General features: G+C 43.7%; 1 protein-coding gene across 3 annotated transcripts in view; it reads left to right on the forward strand.

Annotated features, from left to right (window-relative positions):
• Positions 1-4,636: 4,636 nt before the first annotated feature.
• LOC109873357 (sarcoplasmic/endoplasmic reticulum calcium ATPase 1) overlaps positions 4,637-25,516 on the forward strand; it is a 105,105-nt gene continuing 84,225 nt past the window's right edge. For 2 of the 3 annotated variants that reach the window (XM_031807727.1, XM_031807728.1), the window contains exons 1-3: positions 4,637-5,022; positions 18,376-18,393; positions 20,357-20,439. In XM_031807727.1, coding sequence (XP_031663587.1) covers positions 4,905-5,022; positions 18,376-18,393; positions 20,357-20,439 — 219 coding nt within the window. In that variant the 5' untranslated portion in view covers positions 4,637-4,904. Of the gene's footprint in view, positions 5,023-6,012; positions 6,081-18,375; positions 18,394-20,356; positions 20,440-25,516 lie in introns of those variants that run through there. The other variant, XM_031807729.1, reaches the window with a different exon arrangement.

Raw genomic sequence — 25,516 nt, forward strand, 5'->3', positions numbered from 1 at the left:
CAAAATTCTTCAAGCTCTGTCAAAATTGGTAGACAACCATTTTCAGATATTGCCATAGATTTAAGTAGATTTAAGTCAAAACTGTACCTCAGTGTAGATTTGGCCTGGTGTTTTAGGTTGTTGTACTGCTGAAAGGTAAAATAATCTCCCAGAGTCTGGTGGAAAGCAGACTGAACCAGGTTTTCCTCTAGGATTTTGCCTGTGCTTAGTGCCATTCTATTTCTTTTTTATCCTGAAAAACTCCCCAGTCCTTAACTATTACAAGCATACCCATAACATGATGCAGCCACCACCATGCTTGCAAATATGGAGAGTAGTACTCAGTAATGTGTTGTTTTAGATTTGCCCCAAACAAATGTCACCAGACAGACAGACAGACAGACAGACAGACAGACAGACAGACAGACAGACAGACAGACAGACAGACAGACAGACAGACAGACAGACAGACAGACAGACAGACAGACAGACAGACAGACAGACAGACAGACAGACAGACAGACAGACAGACAGACAGACAGACAGACAGACAGACAGACAGACAGACAGACAGACAGACAGACAGACAGACAGACAGACAGACAGACAGACAGACAGACAGACAGACAGACAGACAGACAGACAGACAGACAGGAGTACTGAACAAACAGGCTACAATGTTATAGTATAGAATTGTATAGTACAGCATAGTCTAGTTCAAAGGCCCAGTGCAGTCAAAAAACGTGATTTCCCTGTGATTTATTTACATTTATACACAATGAGGTTGGAAAAGTACTGTTACATTTAGAAAATTATGATAATGCCCTTTTGGTGTAAGAGCAGTTTGAAAAGGCCGCCTGAAATTTCAGATTGTTTTGGTGGGATGGAGTTTTGGCTGGCCTGGTGAGGTCACCAGGTGGTAAATTGGTTAACAGACCAATAAGAAAGACAGTTCCAAACCTCTCTGCCAATAACAGCTAGTTTTCAGTTTTCCCCTCCCCACTGAGACCACTCCCACCAAAATTCTTGCTTGAGAAATTCCACTTTCCAAATAAGTTATTTTTGTTTACCTTTTTACCTTTTTAATTTAAACCAATCACAGGAAGGTACTTAATTGTTACCCAGAAATGATTTGATATTGAGATTTTAAAATAAACAACTGCATTGGACCTTTAAGCATTGAGCTGTGGTCACTGTATCTATACGTTTTATCCACTGAATGGGTGTGACTGTGGGTGAGACTGCATGAGAAGAAGTACAGTGCATTCAGAAATCATTCAGACCCCTTCCCCTTTTCCACAATTTGTTTTGTTACAGCGTTGTTTTGACATGGATTAAATAAAAAAAATATCCTCATCAATCTATACATAATACCCTGTAATGACAAAACTAAAACAGGTTTCTAGAAATGTTAGGAAATGTATTAAAAAAAAACAGAAATAACGTATTTGCATAATTATTCAGACCCTTTGCCATGAGACTCGAAATTGAGCTCAGGTTCATCCTGTTTTCATTGATCATCCGTGAGATGTTTCTACAACTTGATTGGAGTCCACCTGTGGTAAACTGTCTTTATAAGGGCCCACAGTTGACAGTGCATGTCAAAGCAAAAACCAAGTAATAAGCTCAAAGGAATTGTCCGTAGAGCTCCGAGTCAGGACTGTGTGGAGGCACAGGTCTGGGGAAGGGTACCAAAAAATGTCTGCAGCATTGAAGGTCCCCAAGAACCCAGTGGTCTCCATCATTCTTAAATGGAAGAAGTTTAGAACCACCAAGACTCTTCCTAGAGCTGGCTGCCCTGCCAAACTGAGCAATCGGGGGAGAAGAGCCTTGGTCAGGGAGGTGACCAAGAACCTGATGGGCACTCTGACAGATATTCTCTGGTCTGATGAAACCAAGATTGAACTCTTTGGCCTGAATGCCAAGCGTCACATCTGGAGGAAACCTGGCACCATAGAGATGGTGAAGCATGGTGGTGGCACCATCATGCTGTGGGGATGTTTTTCAGCAGGCAGGGACTGGGAGACTAGTCAGGATTAATGGAAAGATGAACGGAGCAAAGTACAGAGTGATCATTGATGAAAACATGCTCCAGAATGCTTTGGACCTCAGAATGGGGGCAAAGGTTCACCTTCCAACAGGACAACGACCCTAAAGACACAGCCAAGACAACGCAGGGGTGACTTCGGGACAAGTCTCTGAATGTCCTTGAGTGGCCCAGCTAGAGCCTGGACTTGAAAACGATCTAACATCTCTGGAGAGACCTGTGCAGCGACACTACCCATCCAACCTGACAGAGCTTGAGAAAATCTGTAGAGAGAAGAATGGGAGAAACTTACCAAATACAGGTGTGCCAAGCTTGTGGCGTCATACCCAAGTAGACTCAAGGCTGTAATCGCTACCAAAGGTGCTTCAACAAGTAAAGGGTCTGAATACTTATGTAAATGTGATATTTCAGTTTTTAAAACCCCGTTTTTGCTTTGTCATTATGGGGTATTGTGTGTAGATTGATGAGGAAAAACAACTATTCAATCAATTTTATAATAAGGCTGTAAAGTAACAAAATGTGGAAAATGTCAAGGGGTCTGAATACTGTCCGAAGGCATTGTATAGTATAGTTCTGAAAGTTATGTAAGCTCTTTAAGTTATAAATAAGTTGAGCTGTGAGAGATAGGACAGAACTAGAACACCTTGTTCCCTTTCTCCTTCCAGTGCACTGCCTACTATCTGCAGTACAGTACTGGGCCTTATTATCTTCTGCATTAGCCACGAAGAAGATCTTACTGCATCAACGTCACATGGTTGAGTCTCAGTCTCAGATAAGATTCAACTTGTACACCTATACCCTTCCTTTTTGTAGGCTAATCCTACTGCAGTTTCACCACAGTTGTGAGTTGTGCAGAACTGAGAAAGTATCAGACTAATTCAAGCAGCTGGAGGCTAAAGCAACATAACATCTGCTTAGGGCCACGTAATATATATCCTTTTTCATTGTTCTTTAACTCAACTTACTATTGAGAGTAAGAATAGTAGAATACACCAGGTACAATTTAGAAAATGTGGTTGTGCATCATTCAGTCACTGAAAAGTCGCCCAATTCGCCATGCCATCAAACAATAATCATGGCTGCATAACGATCGGGCATGCTGGGCACATGCCCAGGGCCCTGACCTCATGCCCAGGGCCCTGACCTCAAGGGGGATGCTATTGATTTTGTTAGTCTTTCTTACTTAGATATCATATTAACATGGCATAAGTCATGGCAAAATGGATTGAATTACAGGAAAATACTTGTAAAACTGCACATTTCTTTTCTCTGACCCAAGGCAGAATTTATAGAATTTCATGAAATTTGTTATAAAATTGCTACATTTTCTCTCTGCCCAATGGCAAAATGTGTAGAATTGCATAAAATGGCAACATTTTCTCTGCACCCCATGTTAAAATGGAAATTAACTTTAAAACGTTGTTTTTTCTCTCTGCTGTTAAGGGGGGGGGGGGGGGGGGGGGGGGGGGGGGCGCAAGGTGGAGGGGCCCATCCAAATATTGCTTAGGGACCCCAAAACGCTAGAGCCGGCCCTGGATTCAAGGATGACCCAGGTGCACACTGTTCAAGGACAGTAACTCACTTACCTAACTAGCTCATAGTGTGAAGTGAAGTGCTATGTAGGAGTTACGTGTGGGCATTAGATTAGTCAACATTCAATTGGCAAACTATTTCCAGAGATGTAGACTACAGCTACTCCAAGAAGTACAAAATCAGGAAAGTCTCATTTTCTGTAATTGTGTTTAGGAGACTTTTAAATAAATAATGTTTCCAGAAATATTATATATATATTTTACCTTTATTTAACTAGGCAAGTCAGTTAAGAACAAATTCTTATTTTCAATGACGGCCTGGGAACAGTGGGTTAACTGCCTGTTCAAGGGCAGAACGACAGATTTTGTACCTTGTCAGCTCGGGGATTTGAACTTGCAACCTTTCGGTTACTAGTCCAATGCTCTAACCACTAGGCAATATGAGTGAAATAGTTCTCCTTAAAAAAATATATAATTAAATATGTTTTAAAACAGCTTTTCTGTGTTTGAATGGTATGGCCATATCACAACAACAGAATGGTCTGGGCATACACTGGTCAATAAAAGTATTACTAACAAGTAAACAGCTGATTGGGCAGCTCAGCCAATGAGACGTCTCACACAAAAACATGACGTCATCCGCTATGAGGAAATAGAAAGCAAGTTTGAGGTGGGATTTTTGAAGTGTTTTTTTCCCCCTCTCATTTATGCTTTTGTCATAAATACAAGTACAGGAAGAGTCAACCACATTTTTGGGGTATGAGTAACATATTATGAGATTTTAAAAGTGAGATTTTCTTTGCACAAGATGATGTGCCAAAAGAGAAGAGATCCATAACCCCAAGCATGAACTGGTGACATATGAAACATTTGTATCTTGAGAATGACATAGTATTACCTCCTGTGACTATTCATATGCGGTGCATAAGAACTATAGGCCTAAACCGAGAAGACACGGGCTTTAGCAGAGCTTTACGCTCAGGTAATGACAACCAATAGGAAGGCAAGCGAGTGTTAGAACACGCTCACTCACGAGAGAGGCGGTCCCTACGCAGTCCCAACATATCACACCTTGTGGTTTGATGAAGTGCTGACTGCAGTAGGATCTATTGGGCAATATAGTTGTCTTGAAAAGGAATCCGGCCGTACAGCTCCAATTTTCGGCTCGCAGAAGAGGAGGCAGGTGACCGTCTAGCAGGCAGAGCCACCTCCGCTTGGCAGTCTGAACGCAAGGCACATCGGTGGAAAACGACTGTATATTAGACCTTTATTGTCGTAATAGATGTTCCATATTTAACTACATGCCTTTTAATTTAATTGTTTAGTTAGTCAGTTCTCCCTCCGAGATGGATAGCGCGCACACGAAATCCGCATCTGAAGTTTTAGAGAACTTCGGTGTGAACGAAAACACTGGACTCACACTTGAACAAGTGAAATCTAATTTTGAAAAATATGGACCGAACGGTGAGTAACATTGTTGCTGTTTACTGTTATTCAGTTTACCTGGTTGAGTGTTAAAATGCCATTTTTCCACAGTCACGAATATCATTGAACAGTTTAGGGAAGTTGTAATTTTACCACGGTCACGGATTTCATTGAGTAGTTTAGGGAAATTGGTTAAAATTATTTCCCCGCACCTTATTGAAAAACACGAATATCTGTCGCATACATCCTGCAAATGTTCCTTCCACCCGACATCTTTTGACTGATCTTATGCTTGACGCTACTGTCCGTTGTTTTCATTTTTTTTTATCACACTTCACTGAGCTACATTGAGTTTCTCGCTTTAAACAAAGTTGTGTGTAAGTGGGGAAACAACGCACTGAACCCGAACGCTCCTTATCACGGATAACTATTACAACCTTCAACAAGATTAATAGAAAATGCTATTATTGTAACACCTGTATTTAGGCTGGACGTCTATCGCATCGGTTTTGTAAAGCATTCATGCATGCATGTATTTTTTTTTTTTGGGGGGGGGGGACTTATAGACTAGTATTATGGCACGTTCATCAACGACAATTATTAATTAAGAATAAGTGCAATACTGTAACAATTTCATTTGGGGCTATAGTCAACAATAGGAATAGCCTTTACACATTATGGTACCATCTAGCTTTTTGATCATGACTGTGTTCCATTACATTACACATAGTCATTGGACTAAGGCACATTCTGTACGGGGTTTGTTCGATGCTCGGGTCAGGACGTTAACATGCATCGCTTGCAATAGAAGCAAAATTACCTTATATTTTCATATCAGCGATACATAATTATATATATATTTTTAAAAGGTAAAAGTGATACATACCTTTTTCTATAGGGTTAGGGTCCCACGTAGCCATATTTCCATGTTACAGCGCTTTTCTAAGGAAAACAGACAGAAGACCGTGGACTACCTGTGCAAATGAGCTTTCTGGCTCTTCCGAACACCTGTGTGTAAACGAAAGATGGACGCCACAAACGTGTTGTCACTGAAAAAATACTGTCGGCTGCAACTACGTTAAAACAGTGTACATACAGTAAGTGTGCGTTTTTGCATTTAAAAAAAAATCATTTTGATGTGAAATGAAAAGTACAGGGATTTATGTGTCTAGACCCCGTAACTCATTTGGTAATCGATTCCCGTTTTATAGAGGAGGGAGTATTTGGATGTTTTCACTTTCAGAGGCAATTCGCCCTTTAAACAGAACATGTAAGGTCCTTGGACTAAAGGAGTAACGTTAGTCTTGAGCTAATTGGAGAACAACTATTCACCCTTTCATTTAAAGATAAATAAGTAACATATTATTCCATGTCATTCCTGCTATAGACAGTCTACTATTTCATGTGAATGGATATTTCACATGAGAGGCAGTCAATCAAGTTGATAAGGAGGACGTGTTTCTGTGGGATACTCTGTAAAATACACAACTGATAGAGAGAACTTGATTTACCTGTTTCCATGTCAACCCCATTAGTTGTAATACGCATGGTTAATACTCTAGGTTTGAAGTTACACACTCATGCCATGGTAGGCTACTGTATCAATGGGAAGATACTGGCATTTGGGTGATAATTCTGGATGCCACTATGGCACCACCATTAATTCCACTATGGCACCCCCATTAATTCTGGATGCCACTATGGCACCCCCATTAATTCCACTATGGCACCCCCATTAATTCCACTATGGCACCCCCATTAATTCCACTATGGCACCCCCATTAATTCTGGATGCCACTATGGCACCCCCATTAATTCCACCATGGCACCACCATTAATTCTACTATGGCACCCCCATTAATTCCACGATGGCACCCCCATTAATTCTGGATGCCACTATGGCACCACCATTAATTCCACTATGGCACCACCATTAATTCCACTATGGCACCACCATTAATTCCACTATGGCACCCCCATTAATTCTGGATTCCACTGTGGCACCACCATTAATTCTGGATTCCACTGTGGCACCACCATTAATTCCACTGTGGCACCCCCATTAATTCCACTATGGCACCCCCATTAATTCCACTATGGCACCCCCATTAATTCTGGATGCCACTATGGCACCACCATTAATTCCACTATGGCACCACCATTAATTCCACTATGGCACCACCATTAATTCCACTATGGCACCCCCATTAATTCTGGATGCCACTATGGCACCACCATTAATTCCACTATGGCACCACCATTAATTCTGGATTCCACTGTGGCACCACCATTAATTCTGGATGCCACTATGGCACCCCCATTAATTCCACTATGGCACCCCCATTAATTCCACTATGGCACCCCCATTAATTCCACTATGGCACCCCCATTAATTCCACTATGGCACCACCATTAATTCTGGATTCCACTGTGGCACCACCATTAATTCTGGATGCCACTATGGCACCACCATTAATTCCACTATGGCACCCCCATTAATTCCACTATGGCACCCCCATTAATTCCACTATGGCACCCCCATTAATTCCACTATGGCACCACCATTAATTCCACTATGGCACCACCATTAATTCCACTATGGCACCCCCATTAATTCTGGATTCCACTATGGCACCACCATTAATTCCACGATGGCACCCCCATTAATTCCACGATGGCACCCCCATTAATTCCACTATGGCACCCCCATTAATTCCACTATGGCACCCCCATTAATTCCACTATGGCACCACCATTAATTCCACTATGGCACCACCATTAATTCTGGATTCCACTGTGGCACCACCATTAATTCTGGATGCCACTATGGCACCACCATTAATTCCACTATGGCACCCCCATTAATTCCACTATGGCACCCCCATTAATTCCACTATGGCACCACCATTAATTCCACTATGGCACCACCATTAATTCCACTATGGCACCCCCATTAATTCTGGATTCCACTATGGCACCACCATTAATTCCACGATGGCACCACCATTAATTCCACGATGGCACCCCCATTAATTCCACGATGGCACCCCCATTAATTCCACGATGGCACCCCCATTAATTCCACTATGGCACCACCATTAATTCCACTATGGCACCACCATTAATTCCACTATGGCACCACCATTAATTCTGGATTTCACCACCATAGTGGTGCCTTAGTGGAATGATAACATTCATAAGTTTAGGAAACTCTTTTCATCTACTTCTGGGAGGAAGGGGAACAACAGCGCGGAACAACAACGCTGACTTGTGTGAAATCAGCACTGAGAACAAATATCCAGGACCATCCCTCAATGTGCTCAAAGGGGTGTTTCTATAGGCTACAACCTGTTGATGATGCAGTATAATGGTTCACGTCTTTTCCTCTGTGGACTTAATGGATCAAAGCCTTCTGCTAAATCCTTAATCAGACGTGGTGCTGCTTAATGGATATTTTACTGAACTTGGCACCTTTACAATGGTCCTGAGTCTTTGGCCTGATTATTTTTTTGCATGGTGGCTGGTGCCTTTTCGCCATAGAGGAGGGCTGCTGTGCTGTATCATTAGAGAGAACCAGCAGTCCTTTGTTGCACGGAGCGAAACCTACCCAGAGATCTGTGTGTTGCTGTGACGACTTCATGGAAAAAGAAACATCTGGTTACACATCTTTCGTTGCTAGTTGTGAACTGACTTCCCTTGTGTGTGTGTGTGTGTGTGCTCGTAGATATGTTTGCTTAAGGGAATACCCTTTCCTCTCTTGGCTGTAAACCAGGGTTGCGTTCCGTAGCGCACAACGTTGTGGAACGTTCAGATATAAATATATTCTGTGGAACAAACATGCCTCTCGGACATGTAGAAGAAGCAATCTTGTCAGTTCTGTTCATGAAATGTCTATCTGCAAAGTTCAACTGTGTATTTCCTGCTGAACGTGACCAATGTCCCGCTCTCTAATCCCTCACAGCCAACAACACAAGGAAAAGGAAGTGTTATTATAAGTTTTAATAGCAACATGTCTCAGCTGAGTGGTGTATGTGGCACACTGAACGGCTCGTTCCCCTCTGCCGACAAACCCACCACAGCCTGCCTTTTGTAGTTGACAGCAACGACTCACTGTACTTGGATTACCAAGTTGGTTACAACGACTCACGCCAATGAGTTTGGGGATGGTTGCAGGGAGGGAGCCGCTGTTCAAAGTGTGTGGGTGGCATGCTTTTCTGTTACAAACTAGAGGTCGACTGATTAATCGGAATGGCCGATTTAATTGTTGTTTTCATAACAATCAGAAATCGGTATTTTTGGGCGCCAACTTTTTTGTTTGTGGTATTTTATTCTTAAAAAAAAATATTCTACCTTTTATTTAACTAGGCAAGTCAGTTGAGAACACATTCTTATTTTCAATGACGGCCTAGGAACGGTGGGTTAACTACCTTGTTCAGGGGCAGAACAACAGTTTTTCACCTTGTCAGCTCGGGGGAACCAATCTTGCAACCTTACAGTTAACTAGTCCAACGCAATAACGACCTGCCTCTCTCTCGTTGCACTCCACAAGGAGACCGTCTGTTACGCAAATGCAGTAAGCCAAGGTAAGTTGCTAGCTAGCATTAAACTTATCTTATAAAAAACAATCAATCATAATCACTAGTTAACTACACATGGTTGATGATATTACTAGATATTATCTAGCGTGTCCTGCGTTGCATATACTCTGACTAAGCATACAAGTATCTAAGTATCTGTGGTGGTAGGCAGAAGCAGGCGCGTAAACATGAATTCAAACAGGACTTTCGGGCGTTTTGCCAGCAGCTCTTCGTTGTGCATCAAGCATTGCGCTGTTTATGACTTCAAGCCTGTCAACTCCCGAGATGAGGCTGGTGTAACCGAAGTGAAATGGCTAGCTAGTTAGTGCGCGCTAATAGCGTTTCAAACGTCACTTGCTCTGAGCCTTCTAGTAGTTGTTCCCCTTGCTCTGCATGGGTAACGCTGCTTCGATGGTGGCTGTTGTCGTTGTGTTGCTGGTTCGAGCCCAGGGAGGAGCGAGGAGAGGGACGGAAGCTATACTGTTACACTGGCAATACTAAAGTGCCTGTAAGAACATCCAATAGTGAAAGGTTAATGAAATACAAATGGTATAGAGGGAAATAGTCCTATAACTACAACCTAAAACTTCTTACCTGGGAATATTGAAGACTCAAGTTAAAAGGAACCACCAGCTTTCATATGTTCTCATGTTCTGAGCAAAGAACTAAAACGTTAGCTTTCTTACATAGCACATATTGCACTTTTACTTTCTTCTCCAACACTTTGTTTTTGCATTATTTAAACCAAATTTAACATGTTTCATTAGGCTAAATTGATTTTATTGATGTATTATATTAAGTTAAAATAAGTGTTCTTTCAGTATTGTTGTAATTATCATTATTACAAATAAAAATATAAAAAAATCGTCCGATTAATCGGTAGCGGCTTTTTTGGGCCTCCAATAATCGGTAGCGGCTTTTTTGGGCCTCCAATAATCGGTATCGGCTTTTTTGGGCCTCCAATAATCGGTAGCGGCTTTTTTGGGCCTCCAATAATCGGTAGCGGCTTTTTTGGGCCTCCAATAATCGGTAGCGGCTTTTTTGGGCCTCCAATAATCGGCACCGGCTTTTTTTGGGCCTCCAATAATCGGTATCGGCTTTTTTGGGCCTCCAATAATCGGTATCGGCGTTGAAAAATCATAATCGGTCGACCTCTATTACAAACCCTCCATGGTTACTTCTCGCTCTCTGACACCGGGATGGATTTTTTTCACAGGGAGAATACAGGAGCTGTTCTGTAGTTTGTTTATTATTATTATTATTATACCTGTAGACAACATGACCACAAACAAACAAGTCCTGCAAACTAATCTCTTACTGGTGAACACAAACAGGATTAGGTAGGCTATTGCTGTATGGCAGTGCTTTTGGGCTTGGGGAACTCGTAAGGCCATAAGCCTAATTATCAAAGAGAATATGTTCTCAGTCAGTTTACCTGATTAAAAAAGGGTAAATAAATAATCCGCTGTGCATGAGGGCAATATTTCTGAATATTTATAATGTAATTTAGGAGTAACTCGAGACAAAAAAGAAAAAAGGTTATGAACTAGGGAAGCCCCTTGTTCCTTCAAGCGATCTGCTCGGCTGTAGCAGGTACTGGCAACATTCCAGGGGAAGATATATCGGCCAGTTTCTTAGACACAGACATAACATTCCTACGCCAGTACAGGACGCGAGGCCTGTTTCACACTTTGTCTGGCTCTGGAACTCCTGGATGGAGGGATCATTAGGCACTGAATGGAAACTAAAGTGGACTATCTGGATTTATAGTTGTTTTCTATTGGAAAATATATTTTTTCTACAGGATTCTCAGATCACGACCATGGGCTATGTAGGGGATACTCCTCCGTTTTGGATGATACATTGTCACCGTTGGTAGTGTCAGAGGTGCGTTGTGCCTTGGTGTTACTGTTATCCTAGCATAGCACACACATTCAGTAAGGTTTTAACCCTGTGTTTTACCTACTCAAAGCTGAAATATTTGGGTGGGTTGATGACATTAACATGGTCAAAAACATTGGTTGTCACATAATGAGTTGGTTTTAATTGTTACAAACGGTGACAAACACCCGTAGGCACAGTATATTTCAGTTCTTTCCTTCATGTTAAGACCTTCTGTCCACACAGACCATTGGGACTCGCGCTTAGGGTCCTTTCTACTTCAGGCCACACCACACGCACCCACACCCATCCGGTAATATGTAGTGTGTCATTCACAAGAATATTTACAACTTCTCTTTTTGTCTGCTGGTGTTACTTGTGAAGACTGCGACTCTGAGCGTGTGTGTAGTGAAAGAAGACAGACGGGCCCCTCTGCACGCTGAACGTACTATGACAAAGGATGTTGCTTTGAGGACATGTGTGAGTGGTGACTTGTATTTTCAGCTCGCACCCCCACCCACATGGGGGGTGGTTTAAAAAAGGCTTTTTTAAGTGTTTGTGTAAGAGAAATGGGCCAGCAGGTCGTCTGGCTGGGGCTGCTGACATAATGTTTGTAGAACACAGACCCTAACCCTACCCTACGTAAAACGCAGACCCTACCACTACCCTACGTAAAACACAGACCCTACCACTACCCTACGTAAAACACAGACCCTACCACTACCCTACGTAAAACGCAGACCCTACCCTACCTAAAACACAGACCCTAACCCTACCCTAGGTAAAACACAGACCCTGCCCTATGTAAAACACAGACCCTACCCCTACGTAAAACACAGACCCTACCACTACCCTACGTAAAACACAGACCCTACCCTACCCTACGTAAAACACAGACCCTACCCCTACGTAAAACACAGACCCTACCACTACCCTACGTAAAACACACTCTAACCCTACCCTACGTAAAACACAGACCCTACCCTACGTAAAACACAGACCCTACCCTACGTAAAACACAGACCCTACCCCTACGTAAAACACAGACCCTACCACTACCCTACGTAAAACGCAGACCCTACCCTACCTAAAACACAGACCCTAACCCTACCCTAGGTAAAACACAGACACTAACTCTACGTAAAACACAGACCCTACCCTACGTAAAACACAGACCCTACCCTACGTAAAACACAGACCCTACCACTACCCTACGTAAAACACAGACCCTAACCCTACCCTACGTAAAACACAGACACTAACCCTACCCTACGTAAAACACAGACCCTACCCTACGTTAAACACAGACCCTACCCTACGTAAAACACAGACCCTACCACTACCCTATGTAAAACACAGACCCTACCCTACGTAAAACACAGACCCTAACCCTACCCTATGTAAAACACAGACCCTACCCTATGTAAAACACAAACCCTAACCCTACCCTATGTAAAACACAGACCCTACCCTATGTAAAACACAGACCCTACCCTACGTAAAACACAGACCCTAACCCTACCCTATGTAAAACACAGACCCTACCCTATGTAAAACACAAACCCTAACCCTACCCTACGTAAAACACAGACCCTACCCTACGTAAAACACAGACCCTACCCTACGTAAAACACAGACCCTACCCTACGTAAAACACAGACCCTACCCTACGTAAAACACAGACCCTACCCTACGTAAAACACAGACCCTACGTAAAACACAGACCCTACTCTATGTAAAACACAGACCCTACTCTATGTAAAACACAGACCCTACCCCTACGTAAAACACAGACCCTACCCTACGTAAAACACAGACCCTACCCTACGTAAAACACAGACCCTACCCTACGTAAAACACAGACCCTACCCTACGTAAAACACAGACCCTACCCTACGTAAAACACAGACCCTACTCTATGTAAAACACAGACCCTACCCCTACGTAAAACACAGACCCTACCCTACCCTACGTAAAACACAGACCCTACCCTTACGTAAAACACAGACCCTACCACTACCCTACGTAAAACACAGACACTAACCCTACCCTAGGTAAAACACAGACCCTACCCTACGTAAAACACAGACCCTAACCCTACGTAAATCACAGACCCTAACCCTACGTAAATCACAGACCCTACCCTACGTAAAACACAGACCCTACGTAAAACACAGACCCTACCCTACGTAAAACACAGACCCTACCCTACGTAAAACACAGACCCTACCCTGCGTAAAACACAGGTGCGAGCCACAGTTGGACCAGGTAGGCTCTCCCAGTCCACTCACCACAACTCTAGTAACGTTACATCGCTCCAGGCCACGGGTGAGCTCTCTGCCAAATCCTCTGCCGTGTCTCTGTCTCTCACGCACAAAACCGGAGAGACCGGCATTCACACACACACACAAAGACTGGGAGGGAGACAGACCCAACTACCCTTAAACACTAAGTCAGCCTCCAGCCTCTCCTGGGAAGGAAGGTGCACTCCCCATTTATATTAAATGAGTGACATCCACTGAGTAGATACGATCATAGACTGCCAGTCAATGATACGTCTGACACTTCCCATTCACATCTAATACTGGTTAATGTATGTAGATTTACAGTGGGGGTAGAGGAAGGTCACCAGAGTTCACCTTTGTGTAATTTCTAGACCTGACCTGTTTTCACAGACCTTAGCCACAGTCAGTCCTGCTGCTAGGTCTTTAACTATGAGACCGACCGAGAGAGAGAGAGAGAGAGTTGGAATGCTTGCTGACTGCTCTGTTCTCTATGGCCTTTTGCCACAGCCGCTGACTGGCTGCTATTTCTTTGACTAACTCTGGCTGTTTTCTTGAATGCATCAGTAGGACAACGGAGGGCATCTCCTGACCACCTGCTTATTACCCCACTATAAAAGCCAGTACCAGTTCCCTCGGTTTCAGAGATGAGCTTTTTAACTATTTAGTCTATGGGGTTACTATGCTGCACTTGCTGTTAGATGCCTAGAGAGCCAGTGCGCATCCCAACTGACCTTCCGAGGGCTTCCGAGTGGCGGAGCGGTCTAAGGCACTGCATCTCAGTGCTAGAGGTGTCGCTACAGACCATGGTTCGATTCCAGGCTGTATCACAACCGGCAGTGATTGGGAGTCCCATAGGGCGGCGCACAATTGGCCCAGCGTCGCCCGGGTTTGGGTTTGGCCCGGGGTAGGCAGTCATTGTAAAGTAAGAATTTGTTCTTAACTGACTTGCCTAGTTAAAAAATCTATAATTAATTTGTGAACCACATTTTGACCTATTCCCTTAATGGTGCTCTGGTCAAATGTAACTTTTTAACTATTTAGTCTATGGGGTTCATCTGCTGGTCTCTGCTGGTGCACTATATTAAGAATAGGGTGCAATTTTGATGCAGACCTAGTGTGTAGTGTCGGAATGTATCAAGGTCCTAAAATGCGTTGCTTAACAGTTATTTTGTGTTATTTTCGGCAGGCGTTGGCGACGTTACCCAATGAAACACTGTTTTCCAGTAGTTTCCACAAGCCAAGTAGTCATGGCAACTGTTTTGAAAACGTCCACCTATTTGCAGTTGAGACTGAGAGGACCTCAATAATCTAGCCCTATTGCTGTGCTTTCCATATGATGACCTGTAGTTTTAGTCTGAAACCGTTACAGCTCTAATCATTAGGCAGAGGAGAAATTTAAAGGTGTGTGTGTGTGTGTGGTAGGAAGTTGTAGTGAAAGCTACTGACTCAGCACATCCCATGTCCTAGTGGTGACGGCTGTTACGTTTCCTGGTGCTTCTCCTGGCTGTCTGTCTCTTCTCCTGGCCATCAGACCTGGGTTCAAATACTATTTGAAGTCTTTCAAATACTTTAAGCATTTTCAGGGTTTCCACTTTTGCAACTATTCCATTGTGCCAGGCTTGATCAAGCCCAGCTAACGTATTTCAAATGATTACAAATACTACCTAAGCTCAGGTTTGCTGGCCATGTACTTGGACATGGAACCTCTTTCTTCTGTTGGCAACTGTAACCAGGAAGTGGTTCCTCTCTGGTTGGACTGGTAGTGTATAAACAGGCTGGCTTTTGTTTTCATTGTCTCATAGCCAGGGGGAGAGCACATGATTGGTAGGGGGGGCAGAAAATGAGAAGCTGAGAGCCTGAGAGAGTGGAGAAGAATAGAGGCATGGTGGAGTCAGTTGGAATGTTTCAGAACAGGCTGAGGCTGACGTAACCCAGATGACTACAGTAAGGAGGAAATCCTTGGCACAGAGAGAGCTGGGGAACCCCGTTCAACCCCTCCAGTCCTCCCTCAATCTTTCCCTTCCAGCTAGCAAGCCTCTCTTCCCAGCTCAGACCAGCAGAACTAGGAACTGCAGCCAGCCTGTCTGCCATAAAAGCAATAGTCTGCCTCCACACTTGTCGAACTGGGAAAAGGGCTTATGTCAGACTGGCAGAGCAGGGAAAAGTTTTCAGGATCTTCGGACACAGTACACAGTCCTCAAAGGGTTTTCCCCATGTTCAGCTCAGAGCTCCTACAGGAACCATGGCCTCCATATGCATGTTGCTGAAATACTTTATTCTCATTAAACAATGAATCATCGTTGCAATACAGATTACTGCGTGTGAGGATGAGGCAAGAATGATGATGAGATAATTGGTTAAGAAGGAATAGAAAGCTGTAGGGCTATGACTGAAATGCATTCACTAGTTGATATTTATAGGCCAGTTTTACAGAGACCGTTATATCCCTGCTTCATCTTGCCCTTTTTAAATTTTTTATATTACCTTTATTTAACTAGGCAAGTCAGTTAAGAACAAATTCTTATTTTCAATGACGGCCTAGGAACAGTGGGTTAACTGCCTGTTCAACTACTCTCCCACTTCCTGCTTCATCTTGCCCTTACTCTCCCACTTCCTGCTTCTTCTTGCCCTTACTCTCCTGCTTCATCTTGCCCTTACTCTCCCACTTCCTGCTTCATCTTGCCCTTACTCTCCCACTTCCTGCTTCTTCTTGCCCTTACTCTCCTGCTTCATCTTGCCCTTACTCTCCCACTTCCTGCTTCTTCTTGCCCTTACTCTCCTGCTTCTTCTTGCCCTTACTCTCCTGCTTCATCTTGCCCTTACTCTCCCACTTCCTGCTTGCATAACATGATCTGTGGAAACAAAGTGTTCTTCATAGCACAATAACCCCTCTTTGTACTGCAACATTATTCATGTACTCTACCGTGTCAATAAAAAGTGGTTTCATTAAATTATATTTGAACCTGAAATCATCAGACTCTTTTTCTTTTGGTTAATCAAAGATGGTAGGAAGAATTCAAAAGCTCCTGATTAAAAGCTCACTAATTCTAGTGGTCCTGAAATAAAATCCATTTAATTTCCCGGCGTGCGGGCGTGTGTCTTGCTTGGGTATGTTTTTTGGAAGGGCTCTCCTCCGGGCGAGTCACGTCATGGTTCCTCTACTTTTCGGCCCTCTGAGTGGGATCACGTTTGATGACCATGTAAAACCTTCAATGCCTTAGTCATACTGTAGTTTGTTTCCAAACATGTCCACCCTGTTTTTATATTTCACTATTTCAGAGTAAGACTGGAAATTACAGCTATTGAAAACTTTCTGTGTTTGCAAATATAAATGTTTTGCCCTGATCTCAGTAGGGTTATATAGACCAGTCTTACAGGAGGTCTTAGCTTGACAGGGGAGTGTATTGCTATAGCATGTTCAGCACTTCATTATATAATTATATATATATATATATACACACACACATTTTAGCAGGTGCTTTTATCCAATGTGACTTAGTCTTGCGTTTATACATTTTACGTACAGGTGGTCCCGGGAATTGAACACACTGTCCTGTAAGGCCCATGCTTTACCAACCAAGCTACACAGAACATCACATTACCTGAGCTGTGACTTAGTGTTGTGCTGACCAGTATAGATGGACATGTGGTGCTGTAAAGAGGTTCTCATCACTGTGGTGGGTGTTGTGCTGCCTGTCCCTCACTCCTAGTCACCCCGACTCCCCTCCCTCCATGCCTCCCCCTCCCTCCACACATCTCTCCCTCCCTCAACTTCCCCCCTCCCTCCACGCCTCCCCCTCCCTCAACTTCCCCCCTCCCTCCACGCCTCCCCCTCCCTCCACGCCTCCCCCTCCCTCCACGCCTCCCCCTCCCTCCACGCCTCCCCCTCCCTCCACGCCTCCCCCTCCCTCCATGCCTCCCCCTCCCTCCACGCCTCCCCCTCCCTCCATTTCTCCCCTCCCTCCACGCCTCCCCCTCCCTCCCTCCATGCCTCCCCTCCCTCCATCCCTCCCTCCCTCCATGCCTCCCCTCCATGCCTCCCCTCCATGCCTCCCCTCCATGCCTCCCCTCCCTCCCTCCACGCCTCCCCTCCCTCCCTCCACGCCTCCCCCTCCCTCCCTCCACGCCTCCCCCTCCCTCCACGCCTCCCGCTCCCTCCCTCCCTCCCTCCACGCCTCCCCTCCCTCCCTCCACACATCCCCCTCCCTCCCTCCATGCCTCCCCTCCCTCCCTCCACACCGCTCCCTCCCTCCACACCTCCCCCTCCCACACAGATCTGATAATGATGAGAGCTGAAGGATTTTTACATTTGAAATCGTCTGAGTTGTTACAACACACGAATCCTTTAGTTCAGAAACACTGTCATGAGAAGCCTTCCTTTATTTCATATGTAATCATACATTTAAACTCAACTGCTCCGGGATGAAGTGGAAATGTTTACACATAAAGCATCTCAAAGCCTGTTCTAAATGAATCTGTTAATCATTAACATTGTCTTTGTGCTGTTCCTCCTCTCTCTCGTTGTACCCCTCCCCTCTCCCTGTTCCTCCTCCCTCTCTCCCTGTCCCCCCTCCCTCTCTCGCTGTTCTTCATCCATCTCCCCCTTCCATTCCTCCACGGATGGCGTGATCGTGGTGTGACACTGACAGAGCTTCCGGCTGAAGAAGGTAAATATTGATATTTCCAGTGAGATTCTAGTGCCCCCTCCTTTACAAGCTGATGATTAGCCCTTTAGCCTAGGATCGTGTTTGTGTGTGTGTCCTCAGAGTACACACTGACTTGAAGCACCACCCATATAGATGCACTGTCAGTAGAAGAGGGATTAATGACTGGCTGAACAGAAGTATAGACCTATAGAAGTCCCATATTATCAACGGCTGGGTAGTGCTGTTTTACTGTGGTTCCAATTCTCATGATGTACTTTCAGGCCTGGACTAAGAGTTTTTAATAGGTACAGTATCTGTGACAAGATGATGTATAGCCGGACAGCATTATGACTTGACTATATGTACAGGGCCTTCAGAAAGTAGTCACACGTCTTGTCTTTCTCCACATATTTGTTGTTACAGACAGATTTTTGAAATGTATTACATTGAGATGTTGTGTCACTGCCCTACACACAATACCCCATAATGTCAAAGTGGAATTATGTTTAGACTTTTTATTATAATTTTGTAAAAACTAAAATTGTACAAATTAATACAAAATGAAAAGCTAAAATGTCTTGAGTCATTAAGTATGCAACCCCTTTGTTATGGCAAGCCTAAATTACATCCAGGAGTAAGAATTTGCTTAAGTTGTGGAGTAACTACAATGTTGTAGATCCATCCTCAGTTTACTACCATCACAGCCATTAAACTCTGTTTTAAAGTCACCATTGGCTTCATGGTGAAATCCCTGAGCGGTTTCCTTTCACTCTGACAACGGAGTCAGGAAGGACGCCTGTATCTTTGTAGTGACTGGATGTATTGATACACCACCTTAAGTAAGTTGCAATAATTTTACAATAATAGTGTTTAACACGATTTTTGAATGACTACCTCATCTCTGTACCCCACACATAAAATTATCTGTAAGGTCACCCAGTCGAGCAGTGAATTTCAACCACAAAGACCAGGGAGGTTTTCCAACGCCTCACAAAGAAGGGCACCCATTGGTAGATGAGTAAAAAATATTAAAAAGCAGACATTGAAAATCCCTTTGAGCACGGTGAAGTTATTAGTTATACTTTATAGTTATACTTACCCAGACTACAAAGATGCAGGCGTCCTTCCTGACTCCGCTCAGGGATTTCACCATGAGGCCAATGGTGACTTTAAAACAGTTACAGAGTTTAATGGCTGTGATAGGAGAAAACTGAAGATGGATCAACAACATGGTAGTTACTACACAATACTAACCTAAATGACAGAGTGAAAAGAAGGAAGCCTGTACAGATTAAAAACATGCATCCTGTTTGCACTAAGGTACTAAAGTAAAACTGAAATGAACATGTCTGATTATAAAGGGTCATATTTGGGGCAAACACGACATATCACTGAGTACCACTTTGCATATTTTCAAGCATGGTGGTGGCTGCATCATGTTATGGGGATGCTTGTCATCGGTAAGGACTGGGGAGTTTTTAGGACAAAAAGAAACTGAATAGAGCCAAGCACAGGAAAAATCCAAGAGGAAAACCTGACATTCACCTTTCAGTCGGACAATAAGCTAAAACGCAAAGCCAAATTTACACTGGAGTTGATTAACAAGACAACATTGTATGTTCCTGAGTGGCCTAGTTACAGTTTTGACTTAACTCTTCTTGAAAATCTATGGCAAGCCTCTAATGGCTGTCTAGCAATGATCAACTACTGTCATCAACTTGACAGAGCTTGAAGAATTCAGGTGTGGAAAGCTCTTAACGGCTTACACAGAAAGACAGCTGTAATCACTACCAACGGTGATTCTAACATGTATTCACTCAAGGGTGTAAATACTTATGCAAGTTAGATATTTATGTATTTATTTTTCAATAAATTTGGCAAAAGTTCTAAATATGTTTTCACTTTTGTTATTATGGGATGTAAATTCAGGAATAAGTCAAGGGGTGTAAATACTTTCTGAAGTGTGTGTGTGTGTGTGTTGTAGGCAAGTCCCTATGGGAGCTGGTGGTGGAGCAGTTTGAAGATCTCCTGGTCAGAATCCTGTTGTTAGCTGCCTGCGTCTCCTTTGTAAGTAACTGTTGAACCCAATACCCTGCTGCTCATCACATTCTCCTTGGTAACTATTGAACCCAATACCCTGCTGCTCATCACATTCTCCTTGGTAACTATTGAACCCAATACCCTGCTGCTCATCACATTCTCCTTGGTAACTATTGAACCCAATACCCTGCTGCTCATCACATTCTCTATAGTAAGTAACTATTGAACCCAATACCCTGCTGCTCATCACATTCTCTATAGTAAGTAACTATTGAACCCAATACCCTGCTGCTCATCACATTCTCCTTGGTAACTATTGAACCCAATACCCTGCTGCTCATCACATTCTCCTTAGTAAGTAACTATTAAACCCAATACCCTGCTGCTCATCACATTCTCCTTGGTAACTATTGAACCCAATACCCTGCTGCTCATCACATTCTCCTTAGTAAGTAACTATTAAACCCAATACCCTGCTGCTCATCACATTCTCCTTAGTAACTATTGAACCCAATACCCTGCTGCTCATCACATTCTCTATAGTAAGTAACTATTGAACCCAATACGCTGCTGTTCATCACATTATTTTTAGTAAGTAACTATTGAACCCAATACCCTGCTGCTCATCACATTCTCTATAGTAAGTAACTATTGAACCCAATACCCTGCTGCTCATCACATTCTCTATAGTAAGTAACTATTGAACCCAATACCCTGCTGCTCATCACATTCTCCTTGGTAACTATTGAACCCAATACCCTGCTGCTCATCACATTCTCCTTAGTAAGTAACTATTAAACCCAATACCCTGCTGCTCATCACATTCTCCTTAGTAAGTAACTATTGAACCCAATACCCTGCTGCTCATCACATTCTCCTTGGTAACTATTGAACCCAATACCCTGCTGCTCATCACATTCTCTATAGTAAGTAACTATTGAACCCAATACCCTGCTGCTCATCACATTCTCTATAGTAAGTAACTATTGAACCCAATACCCTGCTGCTCATCACATTCTCTATAGTAAGTAACTATTGAACCCAATACCCTGCTGCTCATCACATTCTCCTTGGTAACTATTGAACCCAATACCCTGCTGCTCATCACATTCTCCTTAGTAAGTAACTATTGAACCCAATACGCTGCTGTTCATCACATTCTCCTTAGTAAGTAACTATTGAACCCAATACCCTGCTGCTCATCACATTCTCCTTAGTAAGTAACTATTGAACCCAATACCCTGCTGTTCATCACATTCTCCTTAGTAACTATTGAACCCAATACCCTGCTGCTCATCACATTCTCCTTAGTAACTATTGAACCCAATACCCTGCTGCTCATCACATTCTCCTTTGTTCACTTCTCTCCACTCATTCATATGAGTCCTATGTTTTGGTCTCTTTCTACAGTGGCTTGAAAGTTTTACATCTATATTTGCAGCTTAGCCCACTAGTGACAACCAGGCTTCTCTGCCCTGACAGTGGACATCATGTGTCTGTAATACTCTGCCCTGACAGTGGACAGAATGTGTCTGTAAGACTCTGCCCTGACAGTGGACATCATGTGTCTGTAATACTCTGCCCTGACAGTGGACATCATGTGTCTGTAGTACTCTGCCCTGACAGTGGACAAAATGTGTCTGTAATACCCTGCCCTGACAGTGGACAGAATGTGTCTGTAATACCCTGCCCTGACAGTGGACAGAATGTGTCTGTAATACTCTGCCCTGACAGTGGACAGAATGTGTCTGTAATACCCTGCCCTGACAGTGGACAAAATGTGTCTGTAATACTCTGCCCGGACAGTGGACAGAATGTGTCTGTAATACTCTGCCCGGACAGTGGACAGAATGTGTCTGTAATATCCTGCCCTGACAGTGGACATCATGTGTCTGTAATACTCTGCCCTGACAGTGGACATCATGTGTCTGTAATACTCTGCCCTGACAGTGGACATCATGTGTCTGTAATACTCTGCCCTGACAGTGGACATCATGTGTCTGTAGTACTCTGCCCTGACAGTGGACATCATGTGTCTGTAATACCCTGCCCTGACAGTGGACAGAATGTGTCTGTAATACTCTGCCCTGACAGTGGACAGAATGTGTCTGTAATACCCTGCCTTGACAGTGGACAGAATGTGTCTGTAATACCCTGCCCTGACAGTGGACAGAATGTGTCTGTAATACCCTGCCCTGACAGTGGACAGAATGTGTCTGTAATACTCTGCCCTGACAGTGGACAGAATGTGTCTGTAATACCCTGCCTTGACAGTGAACAGAATGTGTCTGTAATACTCTGTCTGCAGGCATTGCGTTGCATACCACCTCCGTATTTCCAATAATACTGGCCTGCCGATGATGGAAGGTTCAGACCCTTGACTCCCTAGATTTTCCACTCAAAGCATTTCTCTTTACTTCAGTATTTCCAATATTCTGACGCATACAATTCCTTAAATAGTGACCCTGTTTTTGGGCCAGGTGGTAGGGTGGAGTATGTGGCACGGCCAGGGGAACCCTGTCTGGATAACGATTGTATTTCCATCTATTACAGGGCTATTCTGGGCAGTGGAAAATAAGTATTAAAATGTATACGATACAAATATATCTACACTAATTGCCTTTGTGTCGATCCTGGTGTTTCTAAGTGGGAGGCTGTTTGTTTTTCCTAATGTAAATTAGGCTGCCCATACTTGTGTTAGCACTGTAACAAGACCCTGTTCTGTTCCACTGATTTACAGCTCCCACATCCTTTACTATACACCAAGCAGACTGAGCTACCTAGGCTGGTTTAACCTCCCCCACATCCTTTACTATACACCAAGCAGACTGAGCTACCTAGGCTGGTTTAACCTCCCCCACATCCTTTACTATACACCAAGCAGACTGAGCTACCTAGGCTGGTTTAACCTCCCCCACATCCTTTACTATACACCAAGCAGACTGAGCTACCTAGGCTGGTTTAACCTCCCCCACATCCTTTACTATACACCAAGCAGACTGAGCTACCTAGGCTGGTTTAACCTCCCCCACATCCTTTACTATACACCAAGCAGACTGAGCTACCTAGGCTGGTTTAACCTCCCCCACATCCTTTACTATACACCAAGCAGACTGAGCTACCTAGGCTGGTTTAACCTCCCCCACATCCTTTACTATACACCAAGCAGACTGAGCTACCTAGGCTGGTTTAACCTCCCCCACATCCTTTACTATACACCAAGCAGACTGAGATACCTAGGCTGGTTTAACCTCCCCCACATCCTTTACTATACACCAAGCAGACTGAGCTACCTAGGCTGGTTTAACCTCCCCCACATCCTTACTATACACCAAGCAGACTGAGCTACCTAGGCTGGTTTAACCTCCCCCACATCCTTTACTATACACCAAGCAGACTGAGCTACCTAGGCTGGTTTAACCTCCCCCACATCCTTTACTATACACCAAGCAGACTGAGCTACCTAGGCTGGTTTAACCTCCCCCACATCCTTTACTATACACCAAGCAGACTGAGCTACCTAGGCTGGTTTAACCTCCCCCACATCCTTTACTATACACCAAGCAGACTGAGCTACCTAGGCTGGTTTAACCTCCCCCACATCCTTTACTATACACCAAGCAGACTGAGCTACCTAGGCTGGTTTAATCTCTCCCACATCCTTTACTATACACCAAGCAGACTGAGCTACCTAGGCTGGTTTAACCTCCCCCACATCCTTTACTATACACCAAGCAGACTGAGCTACCTAGGCTGGTTTAACCTCCCCCACATCCTTTACTATACACCAAGCAGACTGAGCTACCTAGGCTGGTTTAACCTCCCCCACATCCTTTACTATACACCAAGCAGACTGAGCTACCTAGGCTGGTTTAACCTCCCCCACATCCTTTACTATACACCAAGCAGACTGAGCTACCTAGGCTGGTTTAACCTCCCCCACATCCTTTACTATACACCAAGCAGACTGAGCTACCTAGGCTGGTTTAACCTCCCCCACATCCTTTACTATACACCAAGCAGACTGAGCTACCTAGGCTGGTTTAACCTCCCCCACATCCTTTACTATACACCAAGCAGACTGAGCTACCTAGGCTGGTTTAACCTCCCCCACATCCTTTGAGACTTGATGCTGATGTATTCCTTATGGGTCAGTCGGTGCTACTGTGCACTGGTGCTCCCGAGTGGCGCAGTGGTCTAAGACACTGCATCTCAGTGCTTGAGGCGTCACTACAGACACGATTGTGAGTCCCATAGGGCGGCGCACAATTGGCCCAGCGTTGTCCGGGTTTGGCCTGTGTAGGAAGTCATTGTAAATAATAATTTGTTCTTAATTGACTTGCCTTGTTAAACAAAGGTAAAATAAAAAAGTGACATCAAATGGATTTAGTTAGTTAAATAAACACTTATTTTTATTAAAACAATTCAGTTTTAGTGACCAACGTTCCTGCTTTAATGAATTACAGCAACATGTGCTCATCCTACTGATGCTGGAAGAGGTGGTGAAAGTGACCTTTCAGAAGTATCTGAAAGAAAGGCAATCCTAACCTATAAAGGCCAAACCTCAATGGGGGAATTACTAATTTGTGTGCCAATTTGAATAATATATAAATGAAGACATTGAGCTGCTCTGACTCTGCATGACATGAGCATAGAGCCTTGTAACCAGGCAACAAGAGAGGAACACAGGACAAAGCTGTTGTTTTTCAAGCGGTCTCCGATATAATCATTGGATGAATGTCGTAGAGGAGAAGGAATGCTCAGGTCTACCGCTACAGCCTCAATAACTGTTACTGGACACAATGCTTACTGTCATTTATCATATTGTAGGCAACTTTTTTTTTAAACTATTTAATTCAATCATCTTTTTACTAAGATTTGTTGTGTAGTTGAGACCAACTTGATCACTCCCATCCATCTATGAGAATAGGGGTTATAGATCGGGCCATACCAAGTCAGGCTGACCCATGACACCAACCGATGACAACTGGCAACATCGATCACCTGAAACAATGAATACACTTCCTAATTATGAAATAAACACTTCCTCCATTTTATTCTGAGGAAGGAGGAAAGGTTGGCTTCCTTTATTTCATTCTCCACA

The sequence above is a fragment of the Oncorhynchus kisutch genome, linkage group LG28, assembly GCF_002021735.2.
Source record: "Oncorhynchus kisutch isolate 150728-3 linkage group LG28, Okis_V2, whole genome shotgun sequence".
NCBI lineage: Eukaryota > Metazoa > Chordata > Actinopteri > Salmoniformes > Salmonidae > Oncorhynchus > Oncorhynchus kisutch.